The 24688-nt window shown below is 36.8% G+C and overlaps 1 protein-coding gene across 16 annotated transcripts in view; it reads right to left on the minus strand.

Moving 5' to 3' along the window:
• Positions 1–24688, minus strand: part of ZMYM2 (zinc finger MYM-type containing 2) — a 99469-nt gene that overhangs the window by 55137 nt on the left and 19644 nt on the right. For 7 of the 16 annotated variants that reach the window (XM_074860098.1, XM_074860092.1, XM_074860093.1 and 4 more), the window contains exons 3-8: positions 18112–18186; positions 16774–16870; positions 14362–15221; positions 6364–6649; positions 2747–2912; positions 1685–1897 (exon numbers count right to left, since the gene is read on the minus strand). In XM_074860098.1, coding sequence (XP_074716199.1) covers positions 1685–1897; positions 2747–2912; positions 6364–6649; positions 14362–15221; positions 16774–16838 — 1590 coding nt within the window. In that variant the 5' untranslated portion in view covers positions 16839–16870; positions 18112–18186. The other 9 variants (XM_074860086.1, XM_074860090.1, XM_074860097.1 and 6 more) reach the window with 8 other exon arrangements.

Genomic DNA, 24688 nt, shown 5'->3' on the forward strand with positions numbered 1-24688 from the left:
ATGCACCAAAACAATGTGTCTCAATTTTAAAGGTTCTCTTAAGGATCCTCACAATAATGCACAATACCTGACACTACTTGTGAAGATTCCTGGTACTACAAACTGCTCCTCCTCCCCAAATCAAACCAGAACATACAACTTGCTACCCATATCCTTCTCATTCTCAAATACATAATCTAAACACAAAATACAACAATATCTGAACACATAAGAGTACAGTCTGTAATGAGAGTTAAGTACAGATTTATCATTCGACCTCTCAAAATTCCACGTTCATTTCATAATTCCATGTGCAGTGCATGTTATACTGGTTGTGTGAGAATCTCTCAAGTTCAAAGTTAATCTCATGCCTTTTTGTTTCTTCGAGAGACAGTATTCAACGTTTCTTCAAGTCTTTCCATGGCTTCTGGGCATGCCTATGTTTTTAGTATCTTGGAAACCTATCCTGTCCCTTTTGGTATAGCTGTGACAAAAGAATAACGCTTATGTTACCTTTTCAGTTATGCTGTTTACATATGCACGTTTCCAATCTGCTGTTTGCACATTGCATATACACAAGAACAGCCATCCCCAAAAGCATCAAAACTGAATGTCCAAAGAGAAAATACAAACATACATGATGCAACATGAAAGAACTTTAAAAAATTCAGCACTGCACTCCCTTTTCTCTTGGATCATTAGTTTGTCAAAAATGGAAAGAGATGAAGAAAGAACCCAAAGCAATGTGCAGCCCTGGGACCACTCATATATTCAAGTGTTAGCTTCAAAATCAGATAAAGAAGTTTCTTGCTAGTAAAACAGTACTTCCATATTTTGTAACACTATCCCTATAAACTCAGAGAATGTACCAAGTAAAAAACCCAAATTAAAAAAAAAAGTAAAATCCCCAAATTGCATCTCCCCCCCCCCCCCCCAAATATTTAACAAATTAATAGATTTATATTTGTTAAATTAACAAAACATTTAAACCTTCCAGCCAGCATTAGCAACGGTTCAGAGCTGAACTGGCTTTGTAATATGTAAAAGACGTCAGCATCAGATTTCTTGATTTGGAATTATTTTTAACCACAGCAATTATTACTATCTCAACAGTCTTAAGAATAAATAAAAAACAAACCAAGTAAAGAAAATGAAAGCACAAACTAACACATGGAAGGATGAAAGTAACAATAAATTTTGAAATCCTATGCTGTACAGTGAAGGAGATTAAACATAGTACAGGTACCCAGCCAACGTGTAATCAGTTAGAGCTTTCTCACAGCAATGTCCAATCTGTAAACTCTGCACATTTTTCACTGTTTCGATTGCATACAAGCAAGCTTTTATATCAAAAAAGAGAACATCACTTAAGGACCAGTAAGTTTGTGTGTTGGGCTTGCTATTAATATACTCATGATAGAAATATACCCATTAGAAAGAAATAGAAATTATTAACATAAAGTTTAATTTCAGGGATTTTTTCATTAATAACCAATATGTATTGCTATTGCAGCAACATCAAAAAAAGCCAGTAGTAAAAGGTCCATTCCAGCTAGTTGGCCCTCACTAGCATTAATTTAATTTTCAGAAGTCTTTATTACTTAAGACTTCTAATGAGAAGTAAAACCATATTATGAATAACAGGATAAATTTAAGGAGTATTAGTACTTATTTGATTTTAATTTATAGGTAAAGAAATAATTACCTGCTTGTATTCACCAACGCAGTTCTGACAGCAGAATCTTTTCTGCTGACCATCAATAGTAAGAATATTGTTTCCAGCTCCTTTACTGGGCAAATACTCCCCACAATGCTCACAGCAATTCATTATTAAACCATTTGCCATCCTGTATCTATTGAAGCAATGGTCACTGCACAGCTTATGAGTCATATTTTTAAAGCTAACTTCATGGCGAATCTAAAAAATAAAAATAAAAAGGTATTCTATCACCACACAAGCACAAAGTTGCCTGAAACTACTAGACAAGCCAAAAGTCTTACACTCAAGTACAATAACTAAAAACAGATTAACAAGCTCACTATTTAAGGACAGAGATGCTTGAAATGAGCATGAAATACAGAAACAGAAACTGGTGTTTCTATCATCTTCAAAGTTCTAGAAAAAAAAAATTCTTGGACCCATTTGCTCCTGTAGCCTAGAAGCAAAGATCACAGGAAGGACGTAATAAATGCACACTAGAGCAGAGGTCAATTTATGCAATTTTATAAAATACTCAATTCGCAGGCTAACAACATGGCATATAAAGACTGGCCAGACATATACGCTGTGTAAAGTAACAGCCTGAACTACGGCAGGCCCAGTAAGGGCATCAAGAGTAAATTAATACATTCATGAAAATTTAAAATTGCCTAAATTCTACATATCTTTAAAAACATTTGCATGATCTTTCAAAACATACAGTAAAAAAGTAAATAATACAGTAAATCTTGTCTTTTTTCAACAGCAATTCTTCTAATGGGGGAGATCTGGGTTATAATTACGAGATTCTATGCCTAATATTGTTGACAGTACCTACAAAATATCAGCAAAAGGCACTTCAAGTTTCTGAAACAAAAAACAAATAACCTCTCTGAATTTTCTCCCTTCAGTTGTTCTTTATGAATATTAAGCCTGTGTATCTTAGTATCTCACTGTGTATGAAAATACTGAACCATTTTTTAAATTTCCTTCAGTTCTTATTTCAGAATCTAAGTTATTAATATTTTCATTATTGAGCAAAGTAAGAGAAAAAAAAGTCAACCAGACCTCAGTTAGTTTACCACAGATAGTGCATCTTGATTTATTCAAAACTCCTTTTGAGGGATTCTGTTTATCTTCATAGAAGGATAAACAAGATGTACTGCAAAACTCCTGGAAAGACTCACTTGAATCAACTTGAGCAACAATGGTACCCTTCATTGTTGTTATATCTCTGAAAGACAAAAAAACCCTCTAGTGTGCTTGTGTATAAATACATATATATAGTTAAACAAGAACACTTTACATTTTCTAAGATTTTGTGGGTGTACAGTTAAGTCACATGTCAAACATTAAGTTTAATAATAATAATATTTTACAATTACTATAAGTACTATAAGTACAATGTCTTTCCTGCGTAAACACCTACTTTTTTGTTTGGACTGGGGCTATTTTTTTCCCATTACATTATTCCAGAACTAAGTGACCATTAGGTACCAGTTGTGGCAAACTCAATCTTATACAAAAAATTAACACAGCGAATTTGAACTGGCCATTTTGCAACTTCATGCAAAAGGTGTAAGTTTCACATGCAAAAATTCAGATTTATAGTAAAAGGCAAAAAATGGTATTCATTTGTATGTAACTCTACCATTTCCAGTATTATCCTCATGATAGGATAAGATGAGAAGAGAAGCTTGTTTTCTCATAAATAAAACTAAAAAGCTTAAAACTCTACCACAGACTTTCCTAGAAGTTTTATCATTTAAAATTTAAAAGTTAATTCCATCGTTACTTTAAAGTTCCAAAGCACCTGAACAGTTCATGAAGTTGCCCATGAAACTGCACCAATTTAACATATTAAATGGTGGAGAAGCAACCACCAATAAAATTAATTTGAAATAGAACAAGCCTTCTTCTAACCAAACTGACTTACACTGTTTTTCACTGAAGTTAATACTAGACTTCCTTGATCTTCAATTGTATGCTGCACACGCTGCAAACTTAGCAAAGTCACTAACACCATGCTTGTCAGTGCACCTTTGTTCTCAGGTCTCCCAAACTTCTAAGGTCATTTCTAAGGTAGTTTCACTCTTAATCCCAAACTACCACATACCATAAATTAGAAGTGCTAAGGAGAATAAAGAAGCTTCCCCCTTTGCCTTCTAAGTAGAAAAACCTATTATTGACATACAGGAAATACCACTGGACAGAATAAAAATTGACTGGGCACATCTGGGTCCCTATTGACATCACAATGGATCACCAGCTGGAAAAGATACGCCCCAGACACTCATACCTAGGAGCCCTAAAACTGGGGTGAGTGGGAAACATTGGAAATATGCTGTATGCTTCCCCAGACTCCCTTGAAAATAGACTTGTACTGCTCCTGCACATTAACACCTGCAAGCCTGCCTTCTTCCATCAAAGGGAAGCCAGCAGATTTTGGCTTATCCTTTGCCAACCCAGTAAGGATTTGTGTTGGGGTGTGTTATCACTTCTGTACTGCAAAAGCCAGAACTCCTGCCCTGAGGAGTGTACCGTTTCTGGCCGGATTCCACCAGGACTTATAAAACACTACTAACTTGTAACAAAGCACATATTAACTTGTATCAAAGGAGACAAGTGCAAAGTCAAGAAGTCAATAAAAATTACAAATACTAAGAAGAATGCCAAATATTTCCTATATTTTCCTTCTTATAACAACTCCTGCACTATTTATGTAGTTACAAAGGTTTAGAAGAGTGCTAGGAAAGTGGTTTACAATAAAATACGTTAAGAGTTCTGACTTTTCAGATGGGGTTACACAATTTTTTTAAAAAGTTATTGTAGGCTTCACTTTTTCCACTTAACGTCATCTACATATTTAAAAATAAATCTGAGAATTACCTCTGAAAGTCTGACCTATGTCATATCAACTATTATCATCTATCCAACCTACATTCAAGATCTCCTGGATTTTGCTAGAGTTCCCTTATCCTTTCACTGAACTGCAACCTGACAGTATTATGTCTGCCTTAGTAAGAAGAGATCAAGTACGAAGCAAAGAATACCTGGTTTGCTACCACCATGTAGCAGAAATTTGGCAATAAACCAAAAAAAAGGATGGATAAGCTTAGGTTTCGTAATGAAGCCATACTACAGAGGAACAATTTCATGCACATACGGCCTTCTATTTAACCGTACTTGAGTAAGCAACTGCATACTAGTAGAAAAACAAAGATCAACATCACCTCAAAAAATTGTCAAAGGTGGCTTCACAGAGGTTCTCTAGAAATCAAATACACTAAACAAACAATTTTAAGTAACCCCAAAGCTAGAAATAAGGTATTGTCCTCATCGTTAAAAAATAAAGCCTTACCACTTTGGGCAGTTTTGTATGTAGTCTCTTACAATATAAAGTTAAGTATCTCCTAAGTTCCAACAGAGCACAGATTTAGCCATGAGTTTTCAAGATTTCAGTCAGAAATAAAAAGATTAGTCAAATCTTCATCTTTATATACAATATAGCTACCTGAATACGGTAGCCGCTGGATTACTTCTAAAAAAAAAGATACGTGTATAAACATGTACAAGCCAATAGAGTACAGAGTGCTTTTAAATAGCTCTGTAAAGGTGAGGGTTGAGAGGATTTGAGCTTTTACATGTATTTTTAAAAAGCTAAACTATGGTAAATCTGCTACGTTTTCAGTGTACCAAGGTATGCATACACACGATACCAATACTTTCTATAGCTTATTTTTACTGAGTCTCAAGGGAAGAAAAAAAAAAAAAAGAGATACTCAGATCAGTAGCTTACATCTGAATACAAGCCATTAATTCACCACACTGCATACTGAAGTAAAACTTTTTCAGTAGTTTAAAACTGCGATTGAGCAAAGACCACACTCTGCAAAACATACATTAACGAAGGCAGTCTTTATTGCAAGCCTTCTTTAGTTCAGCAAGAATTCATCATTTAACTTGCATCTTTACTGAAAAAATATGAAAAAATGCAAGTATCTCAGTAATCAGTACACCGAAAAAGATAGTACAGCTATTTTGTACACCTAACACTACAACAGTACAATTATGGAAGACTTCTCTGGCAATTTTAAGTTTGGGAAATAATGAAAAATTACAAGTCAAACCTAACCAGTAATTTAGAATAAGCCACTCCTAGGTGTGCTTGTCACTCCCTCTGTCCTGCCCACTTACGGTATCTTCAGTTTCAACAGTGGAAAAGCTCCCAAATTTCTTCCAGCTTCTTGAAAATATCAGTTTCTACTTCTTTTAAAGCCTTTTAAAGATTTTATATTTTCATTTATCAAAATGAATGCTTTCTATACAACACAAGGTCCACTTCTTTTCATATAAAGAAGAAAGAATATACCTTGCCAGAGGATATATTATAACTTGAACATCTTGTCTTTTTTAAAAAAAAAAAAATTAAAAAAAAATCAGTAATTTTTAGTGTGTTGACTTTCATAGAAACAATCTGCCAAATTTAAAGATGGTAGAATTTTTATTTTGTTATGGCAGACAACAGTGAATTCAACATTTCCAAACATTAAAGTGACCTTATATAAAGTACTTGTATAGTCAGGTTTTATATCATTAATGGAGCAATTCTCATACATGCATGAGAATCTCAAGTATTAATGGATTTCCCTGCTAATATGAAACAAAATTAAAAAATCCCTTACTTTCTGCACATAACACAAAGTTTCTTTGGAGTGGGTTTGTGTGAGAATGATGAGAGGCAGGTAGTAGAACAAAAAAGGTGAGCTGATCCTTTTCGCTGATACGCAGTCTGTCCCTTTTGTAAAGGCTTTCTGCAGTTTGCACATGTGACTTTAACCTGTTTAGAAGGCTGCTGCTGGGCAGAAGGCTGGAAAATCTGTTTAGGAAGTGATGCTACAGGTGACAAGGAATCCACACCTGGTTGCTTCTGATTCCTAGGGAAGGAAGCTGACTGGGATATCCAAGAATCTTCAAGACAAAAAAAAAAAAACAACAAAAAAAACAAAACAAAAACAAAAAACAACCAAACATAAAAGTGAACAGACATGTACATATATATAGAATAATATTCAGATATATGATCATAAAATCATTTCTGCTGGAACTGACAATTAACATAAGAAAGATGGTATTTTAGAAATTCAGGTTTAAAGTAAAATGCTGTTTGATGGTATCACTCTCCATTGTTACAAAGCTTCAGAACATGAACAAATTTCAGAATGGTCCCATCTTACATCTAGTGACATGTTTTGCAGACCTCAATTCACTTGCACTGGGTTTGCAAACTAGTAATTTAATCTTCAGACAAACAAAACTGCAATTAACAACTGCAATTATAAAAGAAAGAGACCAACAGAAACATGGAAATTCTAAACTAAGGTTTAAGCTATAAACTCTACAAATTTCCAAGAACACGAAATCTTAGATTTTCATTAGTTATTTTGTTCTAAAGCTTTAACAAGCATCATGTGTCTGGCCTCAGTGACAAACCCTAGAATTGGGCTTCCCCATATTAGTCTCCCAATCCAACTTGCAGCCAGAAAACGATATTACAGTTAAAGCAAAGCACTGTGGCTCCACATCTGGGATCTGCATTTATGTCATCGATTCCTGTAAGAGTTCCTGTTTTTCTCAACCTTTTCAATACAATGAATACCACTTAATGTGCAAACTGGCAAAGTCATGAGAGTTCCAAGTCTTCCTCAGTAGAAATCAATGAACCTAGAAAATAATATTTCATTAAGTTCTGGCAGTACACAAATCCATGTCCCTGTGTTCCAGACTCCACTAGTCTTCCATCTGTATTTGTGGACAATAGACTATTATGGATCAAAGTCATCTTTGCCCAATCTTTTGTAGCATGACATGCTACAGAGTAATTGGCGTAACAAGAACACAAGTAAAACTTTTTCTCCAGTAGAAATACATCTAAAAAGATTACATGCTTCTGTTCAATTACAGGCTCAGTATCTTTGTTTGGAGCAGAATATACAGTTCTGGGGGAAGAAAAATCCCACAGTAAATAATTTCCTGGCTTTTCTCTGGAATTTAAGCTTTCATTTTAAATAATTATCACAAATAATTAGGAATGCTGAGCTTCTGAAGAATGCCAAGAATGGTATGTTACTTAAGCATGAATTAAAACCCAAATAGGAACTTCTTTCCATTATAAAAAACATTTACACACATTTTCAGTAGTATGTGTCAGTTATCCCGAATACTGTCACAGGACTTGGGACTTACCTTTCAAGCTTTTTATTCCCAGCATCTAGAACAGTACTTCACTGTTACTTACTGAATAGTAAATACCTGCAAAATATTACTGTATTGGGTAATACTCGTGCTACTACTTTTAAGTAAAGAGTAAATACAGCATTTAGTGTAACTAAATAGAAATACTTAAGTCTTGCATGTCTTACTGCAATGACTCACTGTACTCCTCAAGTGTTATTACAATTAGTATTAACAACCAAATATAAGAAATACGATTTTAAATTCTGTAACTTCAGACAACAAAAACCTTAACCTATAGACTTCAGCAACTGCCCATACCTTACTCTTAAGTTAAGGGACATTACCTTGGTCTGTAATCATTCCTTAAACAGAAGGCATCCTCTCCTCATACTATTTTTTAAAATCCTCTCTTTCCCCAAGAGGATTTATTAACACCATATTCTGTTGCGTAGTTTTAAAATTAATTTTAGGGACAAAGTTCCAAGAACCCTTGTTACAGCAACAGACAACATACATTCCTTAGCAAGTAGAAGATCATCTTCCAGTGTGACTTTGTAGCTGTCAAGGATGTCCTATTTCTGAGACATAAGGCAAGTTGGAAATTTACCTATTGTAATGCTTGAGGGTAAATAGAGCTGGAACACAGAGGGGAGGGGAAGAGGGAAAAGAAGCAGAACAAAACAGATTCTTCTTTAAACCATTAAGTGTTTACCTTTGAAGGCATGAGTATTCATACTGACAAACTAAGATATGTCATCACAGTGCTTAAAGTTAAAACTCACTTAAGTGCCCTCTTCAAACTTTTCTATACTATTATGTATAGAAATTATTATACTACCTCAGATATATTTGTATCCTGGTTGCACCTTAACACCTGAAAATATTTTTAGATTCTCCTCTTTTCTCATAGGTTTCAGGTGGGAGCACATTGTATCTCTTTACAAGTTACATGTGCTTGTAATTCCAGTAGCACTCTACTGCCACTCATGAAAACTTTAGTTTGCTAGGCTCATTTGGGTTTTAAACTTTTACCATGACTTCCTAATACCCCAATTAAGACTATTTCAATATTTCCTTAGTATTTTAAGGCTTCAGACAGGCTCCCTTAATTGATATTTTGTTGCATTTCCCCTTCCACAAACATACCACAAGAACATCTAAAGATCTTCATGCCTTTTGGTTTTTTGCTTTCACTTCTTCCACATCACACATCCGTAGACATTAATTTTTATATTGTGACTTTTCTTCACATCTCACTTTTTAACCAAGTTACATCCTCCACTTTATATTCTCTACAAAGGATCTGTAAAATGTTTTCCGTGTTCTTGAACTGAGAAGGTGTATCACACTTCCTTAGTTGATTCCTGATGAGTTTCCATACCTCACTGCCCTTGTATTTATCCTTCAGGTTCCTACCCGCAATTCTTTACTGGCCAACTTTATGAGACTGTACAGCTTCATGTTCAATTTCTTCTTACTATAATGGCTGTTCTGGGTGCTCTCATTCTTTCTCACTCATTACTGCTCTGAACTGCTATAAAATTATTCCTTACTCTCATTTGCACCGATGCATTTATTTGTGGAGCCATCTCGCAAAAATAGCTCAACGAAATGACGTCTTTTTAAAAAAGCTAAAAAACTGTGTCATTACAACTTGAGGCAGAGGTGGGGAGGAAGACAGTAATTAAGTTTTACAGAGGTATGCGGGTCTTGAAACAAATTCAGCTACAACTGCATTAATGACCTGGTTCAGATCAAGGCAATTCTGAACTGCATCCTCAATTTGCAGTTTTGATGCATAAAAACCAGATTCCATTCAGAGAAACAAAACCTAAGTTCCAGTCCAAAAGCACCTGAAACTCATCTACAAGGACTTTTGTTCATCTATGTGGACTTCTCAAAGACCTATGATATGGTCCCCCACAACATTCTTGATGCTGAATTGGAGACATATGGATTTGATGGACAAGGAATTGGCTGGATGGTTGTGTCCAAAGAATTACAGTTAATGGCTTAATGCCCCAAGCTGAAATCAGCAACGAGCTGTGTCCCTCAAATGCCCATACTGGGACTGGTACCATTTGACATCATCATCAACAACATAGTGGGATTAAGTGCACCCTCAGCAAGTTTGCAGGTAACACCAAGCTGTGTGGTACAGTTGATAATTTAGAAGGAAGCGATGTGCCATCCAGAGGGACCTTGAAAAGCTTGAGGAATGGGCCCACATGAACCTCATGAAGCTCAACAAGGCCAAGTGCAAGGTCTTGCACCTGCATCAGGGCAATCCTCAGTATCAATATAAACTGGGAGATGAACAGATTGAGATCAGCCCTGTGGAGAACTTGTAGATACTGGTAGATGAGAAATTGGACATGAGGCAGCAACGTGTGCTTGCAGCCCAGAAAGCCAATCATACTCTCGGCTGCATTAAAAGAAGCATGGCCAGCAGGTCAAGGGTGGTGATTCTGTCCCTCTACTCTGCTCTGGTGAAACCCCACCTGGAGTCCTATATGCAGCTCTGGGGTCCCCAGTACAAGACAGATATGGGCCTGTATCAGCAGGTCCAGAGGAGGGCCACAAAAAATGGCAGAAGGCTGGAACACCTCTCCTGTGAAGAAAGGCAAACAGAGTTCAGGTTGTTCAGCCTGAAGAGAAGGCTCTGGGGAGACCTTATTGCACCCTTTCAATATATTAAAGGGGGCTTACAAGAAAGACGGGAGAGATACTTTTTACCAAGATCTGTAGTGATAGGGCAAGAGGCAATGTTTTTAAATTGAAAGAGGCTAAATTTAGATTGGACATGGGGAACAAATTTTTTTTTATGATGAAGGTGGCAAGACAGGAACAAGTTGCCCAGAGAAGTTGTGGATACCCCTCCCTGGAAGTGTTCAAGGTCAGGTTGGATGAGGCTTTGAGCAACCTAGTCTAACGAAACATGTCACTGTCCATGGTAGGGTGGCTGGACTAGGTATTCTCTAAAGGTCCCTTCCAACCCAAATGTACTCCACTGTTTACTGGGGACACTGGGTTCTGAATTAATGGGTTGGACAAAAGTTTCTCTGTTGTGCACCTACTGTTTCCCATACAGTGGAGGCACCTTGCCAATGGGAAAGGACTAACACTGATCCAGAGAAAATCTTCCAAACCACATACATTAGAATCACAGAATCATTTAGGTTGGAAAAGACACTTAAGATCAAGTCCAACTGTAAACCTAACACCACCATGTCCACCACTAAACCATGTCCCTAAGCACCACACCTACACGTCTTTTAAATAGCTCCAGGGACGGTGCCTCAACCACTTCCCTGGGAAGCTTGTTTCAATGCTTGACAATCCTTTCAGTGAAGAAATTTTTCTTAACATCCAACCTAAACCTCCCCCAGCGCAACTTGAGGCCATTTCTTCTCTTCCTGTCACTTGTTACTAGGGAAAAAGAGACCGACACCCACCTCGCTACAACCTCCTTTCAGGCAGTTGTAGAGAGTGATAAGGCCTCCCCTCAGCCTCCTTTTCTCCACGTTCCCTCAGCCACTCCTCACAGAACTTGTTCTCTAGACTCTTCACCAGCTTCACTGCTCTTCTTTGGACACACTCCAGCCCCTAAATGACTTTCTCGTAATGAGGGGCCCAAAACTGAACACAGTATTCAGGGTGCGGCCTTCACCAATGCCAAGTAGAGAGGAACAATCTCTTCCCTAGTCCTGCTGGGCACACTCTTTCTGATACAAATACATATAATGTATTTGCCAGAGCCTCACTACCAACAGTTTTGATCTATTTTTCTAACAACATGTAGATGTCACATGTCCTAATTCCTTGGTCACTAGGGAGAAAAAAGGAAGTATCAGGACACAATACATGCTTGCATCTTCAAGGCTTCAAATCCTCTAAATAGGAAGCAAATATGAATCACAGGTCTTGTCCAAGATGCAAGATAGAATGTCTTTAGGTAAATGAGTAGTTCTGAGATTTGCAAAACTGCTCTGTAAATGGATGTATTAAGTCCTTATGCAAAGCTTTGGCATTGAAATGTTAACTGGCAAATCCCTAAAGAAACTTGTGGTATCTGAAAAAAAGTTTGCCATCCAACTTCTTATGTCCTATTTTGGAACTATAAGCACTGTTTTTCAATCCAAGATCTTCAAATTATATAAATCAATGCATTTTTATCATCAGTAGGCTTAAACTAACTGAGCAGGAGTCTCCACGTCCATTGGAAGTATTTTAGAAACCTGGAAATCAGAACAGATGGAACACCACTGATCCAGAGAAGATTAATCTATCCTTAGCAATCTTAGACTCGAATTGTGTAGAATATATCAAACATATTTAAGATCAAATGCTTCCTGTCATATTATCAAAGTTTCTAACAGACAGGGTTAACTTTTACTGACAGATTTTCTAGAAGAAAAGGAACAACTTCTAGGGAAAAGAACAAAATTGAAACTTGTATCTTGAAAACCTTTCCTTTACATCTTTCCAAGTACAAAACCCTTTAACCTGTAAAAGATTCGCACCTACCATGTTTCAGGCTTTTTCTTGTGTAAAAGCCATTTCCACTATAGCTGTCTTCCCTCTTTCCTCATTGTTTCTTCTTCTCATGTTCTTTGCCATTTTTCTAATTCCTCTCATCTGGTATTTTTCTCCTTCTCTTACCTGTTTCAGCCCTTCCTGCTTCCTTCTGAACCTACCACTCTGTTTTTCAAATACAAAGACCACAGCCATAAAAAAATTCTATATATGTACACCCTGAAATACATCTCTCGTATCTACTTGCAAACTTATTTTTTCCTCCCTTCTGAGTGAGTCTTTTTCATCAAGTCCCTCAAAGGACTCCCAGCCACTACTCCTGTCTCTCTGAACACAATCTATTTCAATACTGCTACGGTCCCAGCCTTCCTACCAGCAGAACTCTGGTGTGTCTCTGTTAATCACAACAAAAATAAAAGTTCAGTAGTTAAAGGGAAAGCACATGCTTTCTCAAGATGCACTTTCCCCCAGACAAACAAAAGGCACTACTTCAAGGTAACAAATGCTTTAAGTACTCATACACAACTACTTGACCATCTGTGATAACACAATAATCATATCCCATGTCTAAGAGATCAACTAGCAGTAGTGGGAATGTTGCTTTTAAAAGATTAAGAACTGAATTTCTAAATTATTCAGTGAGGCATTCAACTATAAAAACTTCCCAGCTTTCAACTTCAGAAGTCAAATTTTGAAATCAGTTTCAAGATTAAACACAAAAAACCCACAACCTAACATTCAACTTAAAGCTTAGTTTCATACTGTCATTTCCATAATAGAATATGAAAGGTATTAATACTTGTGCAAATTACATTTGGTAATACAGGACCAAATCGAAGAACTGTACTATTTAAATATTTGTTGAAAAACAGGTTAAAAATAATCCATGTGTTTTAATCAACATATGAGCAAGTTAAGAAATAAAGCATTAAGAAGGGTTTACTGCACCTAGATTGTAACTGGTTTAAATTTTCCATTTAAAATGACCCTAACTAGTCTGAAGTTAAACCTGTAGTAAATAGTAATTTGGCTTTTTCCCCCACTTCTAGCCTAACAGCGCAGCAGAGTACCAGTATATGTTAGAACTTGAAAGGTTTTAAATTGCTTATGTGAAAGCTTAAATTCTGTAGAATAGCAATTCCAGAAGACCATTCATGGCTGCTCCATTTGACTTTCAAAAATACCGGTTTACTTGCTAAATCAGGAGACAGTATACTGCTATTTACACACAGATACAGAACAAAACCAGTCAATTCAAACTAATTAATATTGCATGATATAAATACATATTATCACGGGCAACTAAACAGCAATGATAAAGTGTGTATAACTTACTGCATGAATATGTGAGTCCACAAGTAACGTGGACTCCATTTTATTAAGCATTGTAAACACCAAGAATTGCTCAGTATGCAATGAATTACTACAGCTGGCTACTTATGATCAGACTTCCAAATTCATTTTTTTCGCATGTCAAATTACATTCAGATGGCAAGACATATCAGTAAAATAATACTTAAATAACTGATGCATTACACCAATTGTAGAACTCCACAAAAAGGTACAAAAGTTACACAGATACACTAACCTTTATTTGTGCCAATTAAAGGGGTACACTTAAGTCATAAAGAAAGCTCTGCTTCATATACAAATACTTGTGTCTCAAAACATCTGAAGGTATCACTAACTGCTGAACTGGGATAGTTTACCTACCTAACACATTATGTCACTGGCATTGAGCATATTTTATTCCGGAGTCACAGATAAGGTTGTGATGGGGATGAAGGGAACCAAGATCATCCATATGAATTAAGCTAAAAACTAAGCAGTGCCACTGCCAAAAATATTTTCATTAAACTTAATATTATTTATCTTCAGTTTTTAAGGAAATGTTCAGAATTGCAACTTACCAGGATTATGATGAGTCACAGATTCTCCATTTTGAAATACATCTCCAGCCACGTTCATTCTACCAGGATTGAAAGGTCCTACACCAGTCTTGGTCTGTGAAGTCAAAGATGGGGTGTATGTTTGCATATTAACACCAAAATTACTTGACTGCAGTCCGTTAGATACATCTCCCAAGTTGGCATTCTGCAGTGATGTCACATGTGTAATCATTAAGTTCATGTCACGCCCTTCAGCGTTTTCTAAATGACCATCACTCACAGAGCTCATAGCACCTGTTTCTAATGTAGTAACATTAGCAATCTGAATTTCAGAGTCTGGTTCTGTGGTTATACCACTATTACCTATTCCTGAATTTACCTTACTTCTTGAAAAACCGGAAGCTGAGAATTCCGTATCGTTGGTTCTATTTTTACACTCTGGAAGTCTTCGTTCATTAAAACTGGAAGCATTCTTCTCTTGTCCTTGACTTGTTTCAATGTCTTCTTCATCATCAATAATAATAGTTTCACTTATACTCCCCTTTTGAGAATTTAAGTCTTTTGGAGGACGAAGCATTTTGCAATCATTCCCTTGAAGTTCTTCATTTTTTGATGATGTAAATGCAGTGTTCCTTTGATCTGCTATCAGAGACGTAGAATTTTGTGGAGGTTGTATGGGTTCAACAAAAACTACATCATCGTCATCTTCTATCGGTGAGTCTTGGAATTTATTAGGTCTAGAAACTAAAGAACTTGGTGGACCTCCAAATGTATTTCCTACATTTGCAAGACCTGCTGCCATGGTTGTATTCCCTAGCAGGCCAGGAGTATGTTCAGACAGTTCTAATCCTCCCAGAGGACTCGTGTCCATTTCTGATCTGCTGTTTGAAGAAAAACATAAAGCAAGAAAAAAAACCACACCCAACTTCAGAGTAAGGTATCACTTTCCAACAACAGTTCTTAAAAATAACTACAGAATTAATAGTTTCAGATTTTACTTTTTCTTCCTAAGATCACAAAGAAAAAACAAAGTTTCTCTATGCTTTTCTTTGAATGTCTTAACATTCATTTACTTTCTAATCCTGTAGTAGCAAAAAATACTGCCATCACCAACATTTCCTACACAATAGCTACACATCACTATGTTTAGCAATACATACATAGGAAATAGAATTTTTGATGGTATTTATTACATGATCCTGATTTCTCAGTCCCTTTCCCACCCACACAGGCACACAATGATCCTGTAACACTGCTTTTGCTAGACTGCAGAGCAAGATCAAAAGTTAGACATGTAGAAAGAAAATCTGTACTCCTATTAAATTTAATTCCTATTAGAAATGTTAGTTTCAATATCAATACATTTATAAAATAAAAGACTGAAGTGCATATCCAAGTAGCTCGCACAAAAAAAAAAAAGGCAACATCATTTTGCATAGTAACAACTTTGAAATTTGACTGATTTTCCCCAAATCCCACACTGCTAAAGCTCCTTAGGTAGCCCCAATATAACTGGAACACAGAAGTAAGCAAAAGAGATACAGAACTGCTGCCCATGACGAGAACAGATACATTACTGAGCAGCAGAAGGTGCACAGCAACGTCTCATTCTAGCCACTACCAGAGGCAGCTCATTTGAGGTCCTGACTTACTACCTCGTATTCCACTGCAGTTTACAACAACTTCATCTCTTTTCTTCATGACAGCAAGTGATGCTTCTTCGGGCTCCTTCCCAATAGCTACTTTCATAGAATAGAATCATAGAATGGTTGGGGTTGGAAGGGACCTAAAAGATCATCTAGTTCCAAGCCCCCTGCCATGGGCAGGGACACCTTCCACTAGACCAGGTTGCTCAAAGCCCCGTCCAACCTGGCCTTGAACCCCTCCAGGGAGGGGGCAGCCACAGCTTCTCTGGACAACCTGTTTCAGTGCCTCACCACCCTCAGAGTAAAGAATTTCTTCCTTATATCTAATCTAAATCTCTTTCAGTTTAAAAAACCCCACTTACTTTGCCTGAGGGTTTGTTTGCTTTTAGTAATTGTTCAGTTTGGTAATCTATTATTTATAATAATCAATTTTACCATGAATTCAAGAAATTATAAAAGGCAACCTGGATATAGGATTTCTGTACCTGTAATACCAAATTGGTATATAATTGGTTCTAAAGGGCCTAAGACCTCTCTAAAAAAAATCTGTACTAAAAATCAGTAAGTTAAATTGATTTTGAGATACACAACAAGAAAAATACAGGCATAATTTGGGTATGTCCTGGAGTGTACACTAATGTGTAACATCACTGAGCTTTTGTGAAAGGCTAGAAGTAGCTTTCTGTGCTGTTTTATAAATCCTTTATCAAGGAAGGTAGGTAGAGGAAACAGAAATATCCTACTCATCAATACTTACCCATCCAGAAATCCACTGCAATCTGTTTACCTTAATAAGTGGCTCCAAGATCTTTTAATTTCTTTCCTGTGGGGAACCTGCTCTTCTTGTATCATCAACTTGCTGTGCTCCACAAAAGCAACGTGTTCTGAAACAGGGTTAAAACAAGCATTAGATATCCAAAACAGCTTCTTCACTTCAAATATCCTCTGCCAACTAAGTTCATTAAACTGACTTCCTTCTAAATTTACAGTTCTAAGTTCAAACCTGACTTTTAGCATTATCATCCTACAATGTTAGAAGAGAGAATGTCAGTCTATACAGTCACTGTCGTGAGTAAAGAAGCAACAATACTGTTTATTTGAGATTTTTCCACTCTGTCACATTACACTTCCAGAATCCTTTAATGCTTTATAGATAGATGGAAAAAATACAATGTTTGGTAAGAGACAGACATAACTGCAATTAAGTAATCAAACACTAGAATTAAGAAGTATATCTGTAATAGAATATTAAGGAAATAAATGGTTCAATTAAACTGAGCTATTGAGAAAAGAAACCTTAGCAGTTATGTTTCTTTGCTTTTTTTTTATCATGTCAACCTCCTTGATTCCTGTAGCAGAATATACTAAGATAAACTAAGATATAGCAATAGGAAAATTACAGAACATACTTTCTGAGGCTTACAATGCAATATAAACCTTACACTGCTAATAGTTTTTAAATTGTATATATGCACTGCAGTGATACTTAGCACAGGTTTAGGCATCCATAGCTTATATTAACACGTGATCATTCACAAGAGACTGAAAATGTTCAAGGTTCAAGCCTGTATTTATTCTTCAAGTTTTATAACAGTCATTAGGTTTCCCAGACTTGGCAGCATTTTTAAAACAGAGCATCAACTTGTGTAGTTCTACTGTTTGAGGATAACCCTTAAAATTCCAAGACAGTAAAGAGGTCCGGAGGAATAAAGCTCCAATATTCTTCTACACATTTACAACATTATTCAAGACCTCTTGTCCATTAACTTGGGGGGTGGGGGTAGGGGGGTGCAGTATGAAGACCAAACAGCAAAGCTGTGAACCAGATTAACCCTAGAGGAGAGGCAACCACCTTTTAATTCCTTTATTTATTAACTTTATAGCCAAATGCCATAATATAATAGCATTTGAACTGCAATAAAGGTAATGTTCAATTCAAATGAGAGGTTTTCTTACATTTAAAAAGAGAAAAAGAAAAATTGTATTATCAATGCAGTTGGCTCGTACTTCCCTGGAAATCAGTCAGTTACACCAAAGGTTAATCCAATATTCTCTTTTACCTATCTTATTTTTCCCTCTAAGGCAAAGAGGAAATAATTCAAAGTTAGATTTCCCTACATCTCACCTTTTGCTGAAAAGAATTAATTCAGTTCATTGACTCTTAAAGTTTCCCAGGTTTGTTCCATGTTATTTTCTTTCTCTACAAGAACAAAAGCATCACAAGCACACAAAGCTTTTAATAAAGTTTTAAATATACCTGAACAGATGGGAGCAAAGAAGAAATGAGACTATGCCAAGACTATACCTCAGGCCTGACTCAAACCTTTGCTATTCCTGTTTTCAGAGATCCTTAGTAGAAAGACAGACTTGGGCTGTATTACAGTACATTCACGTAATATGTAGCAAAGGTAAGATCCAAAATATGTATCTTTTTGCCTAAATACATTTGCTTTTTTCCCCACAAAGGCTCTTAGAAAGGTTTTCATGACCTGTATTATTAGGTATGACAAAAAAAAAGGAAAGTTCATGTACTTAACAGTTAGTGCATAGTCTTAAGTAAAATCTGCATATATTTCCTCACAAATATCAGCTCCTACCTCTGCAAGACTTGGCAACATCATTACCAAAAAAAAAAATCAGAATTTTTTTTTTTCCATAATTTGCAAATCAAGGTAGCTTGTTTTCTAAAAATGCTAGTATCAAAGAGAAACACAAAAAATACATAGACAATGTGAGAGTCAGTATTTCTAAATGAAGAACTACCAAAACAGAAATGATTGGCAGAGTAAAAAGAACAGGTTTAGACTGGGAAACAAGGAAAAACCTCATGTCTCACAACTGGTAACAGCAAATGATGCTTAACAATAGAGATATAATTGCTAGAAACCTGCAAGACTGATTAGACAGATCACTGGATGAATTGTTGAGACTTTAAAAAAAAAAACCAACAAGACACAAACTGGTGAGACCTGGTCTGTAGAAAATGCACATTTGATACTGCTGCAGAAAGAGCTCAAGGCTTTGCGGTAGCACACAGGCACCAAAGTTACAGCTGGATGTAAATGGAGGTACTACCAATATACAACAGTCCTTCCTAAACCAGGCTTTGTGTACTCCTTTTAAGTTAGGCTCCCATCACTCATCTATAAAAGTCTTCATACTGAAATAAATCCTGTAGCTACATTCAAGGCTTAATTGCTGGGAGAAATAAAAGGCAAAATGCAGGCACTTCTCTGGAAGGATGGCAAATACTACAGCTTTTAAGACAGCCAGCTAGGTAATGCTCCACAGGCCAAGTCTTAACTCCATTGCTGAATGATAAAATATAGTTTTATATTTATCATGGATTTCGGAAATTGATGTGGGGTGTGCATCTACCTAAAAAAATATCAACTCCACTTTAACAAAAGCAGAAACTGGAATTTAAAAGCCTTTATTAAGTACCCTTAATAACACCTGGGATGGAGGTGACAAAAGAGCACAGTCATAGTTATGTACACTTGGAGCAAAGTCACAAAAAATCAAAAGGAGTCCGTGAAATCCAGCCGAAACTACAGTTCCACCAACTCAGGGCACTTGGAACAGACATCCAAAGTCTGACCAGAGTGTGCAAGTGCTTTCATATAAAGGCTAGAAGCCTAAAAAGGTAAAACTTGAAAGACTGCTTTTGAGAGCATACATAACTGAGACATCTTCAAAAGCGAACAGATGAACAAAATTCTGGAAACAGTATAACACTAAGGTACAAACATAAGAACGAGAGGGATTGATTTGCCCCAATGAAGGAATACTACTTTCTGCTAGGAAAGCACAGTATCCTAACTAAATTATTTACCTCAGCAGGCACTGTGCTACATTTAAATTTCAAACTAGAAGAAATAGCGTATTAATGGTATACTATCAATCACTTCCACTTAACAGTGACAGCACATGTGAGATAAGGGAACAAGAAACATTGCAAAGTAATAACTGAAGACTTCAACTACTGTTGTGCAGACTAGGGGAAGAGCACAGACAAAAAAACCCCGTCACTGAATGATGGAGACAAATTCTTACAACACAGCCAACTGCAACCTGCTAGAAGACTAACAGAAAGAAAAACAACTCCTGATCTAATTCTGAGCCACCCAACATAGTTCAAGATGCAATTATCCAGACAGCACTCCAGAAACACATATTTAAATTCCCAGGGGAATTTAAAAAGAAAATAATATTCATTACTTCAACATTTGACTTCGAAAAGAACAACCTAAGTGTGAGAAACCCAGCTAAAAGGAAATGAAATACAGCAGCTAAAAAAAACACTTCTTGAGAGCATCAAGACCATTTAAAAACTCACCATATTAAGTATATAACCAATCTAAGAAGACCCCAAAACCCCATAAAGACTACTATCAGGAAGTCTGAGCTACAAAGATTCTGGAACTGTACATGAAACATCCCCCTAGTGTATTTGCCCTATTGTTTACCTTTTGCTAGGCATGGTTCAACACAGGCTACTGAGATATGTCAGAGCAAAGGTTTGTCTGAAGTGGCAATTCTTGACAATTTTAAAAAGAGTAAAATTCTTCTAAAGAAAGGGAGTCCAAGAAGCCTGAACCACAGCAGAAAACACGGAATAAAATATTTGCATTGATGTTCAGTAAGGAAAAGATCAGGGAAGACCACATGTAAGCTCTCTTTCTAGGGGTCAAGTCAGAGGAAAAAAATGTTGTAAAGTGCTAACAGAAGAGGCTTTTAGAACAAATCACTAGGGCCACATGGCATTCACTTGAGATTTCTAAAGGCAGTCAGCAATTTTATATTTCAGTATCTGTAACCAATTACTTAAGTAGAAGGTGATAACAATTACCCAAATAACTGCAGACTACAGTCCTACCCCCAGCACTAAACAGACTGATAGAAACTACTGCTAAATAAATATACTGAAGAAAAAATAAGATATGGAGACAAAATTAACATGGATCTTGTAAGACAAAGGTAATGCCACACAGGACTACTGGAGATATCTTTTGAAGGGTTCACATACTTGTTGACCAATCCTGATTAACCTGGTATACAGCACTTAAGACTTCCAAAAAGCATTCAAACATGTTCTTCACTAAAAACTGCAGTGGAAATTATCTATAATAAAGATTTGAGAAAGGGTTTTCTGGAAGATGTGTAATTATTTAAAGAGAAAAGTATCATGTGTTGTTTACTGTTATCACAATAAAGAGAAGTTACCAGAGGGGTTCCAAAATAAAATTATATAGGTCAACATATATAAATCAACCATAACAGACAGTGACTACCACAGTGACAGTTTCCTAATCATTCACCCCAGCTGAAAACAGAAGCTGGTTGTAAAGAACTACAGAAGGCTATCACAGTGCTGAATCAAGAGAAGTATAGCCAGCAGGTCGAGGGAGGTGATTCTCTCCCTCTACTCTACTCTCATGAGACCCCACCTGGAGTACTGTGTTCAGCTCTGGAGCACCCAGCATAAGAAGGACATAGATCATAAAGATGATCAGGGGGCTGGAGCACCTCCCCTGTGAGGACAGGCTGAGAGAGTCGAGGTTGCCCAGCCTAGAGGAGAGAAGGCTCCAGGAAGACCTTATAGCGGCCTTCCAGTACACTTAAAGGGGGCCTACAGGAAAGATGGGGGGGGACTCTTTATCAGGGATAGGATAGGAGGTAGGGATAGAACAAGGGGTAATAATTTTAAACTGAAAGGGTAGATTTAGATTAGATGTAAGAAAAAAATTCTTTACTGTGAGGGTGGTGAGGCACTGAACAGGTTGCCCAGTGATGTTGGAGATGCCCCCTCCCTGGAAGTGTTCAAGACCAGGTTGGATGGTACTTTGAGCAACCTGGTCTAGTGGAAGGTGTCCCTGCCCATGGCAGGGGGGTTGGTACTAGATTATCTTTTAGGTCCCTTCCAACCCAAACCATTCTGCAATTCTATGAATGCTCAAACGTTATGGCAGGCAAAAATCACAAGGCAATAAACGCAAGGTAATGAACAAGGAGAAAAGAGTAACTACATAGATAGCAATTTGTCTAAAGTGGAAATTTAAGATCCAAGTTGCAACTCTTCCAGTCTTTCAAATCAAAGCTACTTAATCATCAACAACCAAAGAGGAAAAGCAATATAAAAGAAGAATCAACAACAATACAGAACACACTTGCCACTACATAAGCAAGATACTGGTGAACTATCTTTTTTATCATGAGATGTTCAGGTCACCCCCTTTTCAGAGAAAGGGAAAAACAGATGAGTTACATGAACAATTTATATTAAAAGGAAGAGTCATCTCATTGGAAATGAAAAGACAACTCAAGGACGATAAATCTGCAAGGAAAAGAAAGAAAAAAAAAAAGAACAGAGCGCTCTGCCCAGTGTCTTACACAAAGGAAAAGGCACCCACTCAAATAATTAAGTATCTTTAATAATCTTTTGTGCAGGAAAACATTTTCTTTTCTTCTTAACTGTGAGAGTCACTACCGTAGAAGACTACAGAGACCAGAAATACAACCAGTATTATGAAAATAAATGCACTGATGACTGTTAAATACAGTGGTCCAAAGGCAACCCTGCAAAAGTTCTTAGCCCACCAGCTGCTGAAAACCAGAATACACCTGCAGAAAAATCATGCTATAACTGCCAAGTTTCTATTCCTAGACATCACTGTTGCAAACAGGTTACTGAACTGTCTACTATCCTAATACTGCAATTGATCTAATCTACTAGAGGAATAATAAATTCTTACATGCAGAAGAAATGTCACTAGCCTCATAGAAGCTTTACCCATTTACCCAACATCTGAATTTTGGCCTATGGGTGGCAGGCTGACTTCAGCTGGGGGATGGGTGCCAACATTTAGGCAAAATAATCAGCTAATAGATTAATCTGAATGCATCTTGATGTTCTGTGAGGCTATATAGTTGTAATGATCAACTGCTGACCTTGACATTTCTTTGACCATAACATCATTTAATTCCTTAATTCACAGCTACCTCCAAGAGTTCTTATCCTTCCTTATTACAGAAAGTCCCTTTTTATCACTTGACTTTTCATAAGTCTGATGATCCAAAACTCAGACTATTGTAAAGACTGTACACAGCTATCAAGAAACTCTCTAACTTAACAGTATTCTGTAACGTCTTTTTACAACTCAGGGATGTTCATTCCCTACACAACCAGATGCAAACCACATACCAGCTTTCTTGGGGTATTAACCATCAACTGAACCCCAGCAGCTGACTGAATGTATGCCACAGTTCACCCCAAAAGCCAAGTAAACCACTCCAATTAAAATCACCTTTAAACAGCTCTTCTACACTGCAACTGAGGCAGTCTAACAGGCCAACTATACCCACTCATAAAAACTGAAAAGTGCTATAAAAGCAGAAGCAATTCAACATTTTTAAAGGGTTGCAATTTAAGCCAGCTTTAAGCTAAATCTGAATGCTGCTACTGCAGTCCAGTCTCAATTTGGATAGTGAATAACATATACTATGTATGGACAGACACCTACTTATTTGAGTAGAATTCCATGTTAGGAAAAAAAAAAAAGGAGTTGTAGGGCCCTTCTGGGTCATCAGATATAAAACTCTTGCCACAGGTAATGACAAAATAAAACCCTATTCTGTTAAACATTCTTACTACAAACATTCAGCACTTTTTGATGGGTTTTTTTTTGTTTTGGGGTTTTTTTTCCTCCTTATATCCTTCCTGAGGGATATCTAGTCATCAACCCTAGTACTTTATGCTCAGATATGCCTCAGATATGCAGTAGCTCTGATTTACTGTCACCTTTTACATCTCTGGCTTTTAACAAGAGTTTTAACACTTCTCAAGGTCCACCTAGTTATCAGGTCTACAGACTCATTTTGTTATGCTATCATGTAGCACGGCTGTTTCTGCAACCACCCACATAACCAGACAAGTTGATCCACCTGACAGAGACTGACAGAGGCTGCTGGAGTCCTTTCCACCCAGATCAGCTGCCCAAAACAAAAATCTCTGTGCAACAACACTAACAGCTCTACCTGAACATAACAAAGTTCATGCCACACTCTGAACTTCAGTGTAGAGATTACTTTAGCAGACAGGATAGTAGTGTCAAGCCAATAGCCACAGACTGAACTGCACTACCCTGACAGCAAATACAGCTTAAAACACTCCAAAATGCACATGCTAACTGACAATGAAACAAGCAGCAACAGACTGAATACTGAAACACATTTATATCCACTGGTAGCAATCAATAGGGTATCTGAAACTCGTAAAACTTCAAGCAAACCTAATATACTACATTAAGGCCACAATGACACAACAATCTCATCACTCTACCAGCTTCACACACAAATCATGCTAGTGAGTTCCACATAAATACTTGAATACTTCAGGCTAAACTCAAGTGCAACTATTGACAACACCAAACTAAAACAAACATCTTTCTTAAAATATTATACAAGTTAATTATAAATATTAACCAAGAGTCTTAATAACATTTAACAGTAACCCATTAATGTATTTATATTGCTGTTTTTTCAGAATATAGGTAAGAGCTTTCAGGAACAGGATAATAAGTATAGGTCCACAAATCTAATCTATCCACTGTCTGAGTACCATCATTACAGAAGCCAGACATCTCATTACTTCAGCCTAGAGACACTACTCCAGAATTTATTTTCCAGTAGGTTTGGAACTG

Source organism: Strix uralensis, chromosome 2 (assembly GCF_047716275.1).
Source record: "Strix uralensis isolate ZFMK-TIS-50842 chromosome 2, bStrUra1, whole genome shotgun sequence".
In the NCBI taxonomy this organism is placed as follows: Eukaryota; Metazoa; Chordata; class Aves; order Strigiformes; family Strigidae; genus Strix; species Strix uralensis.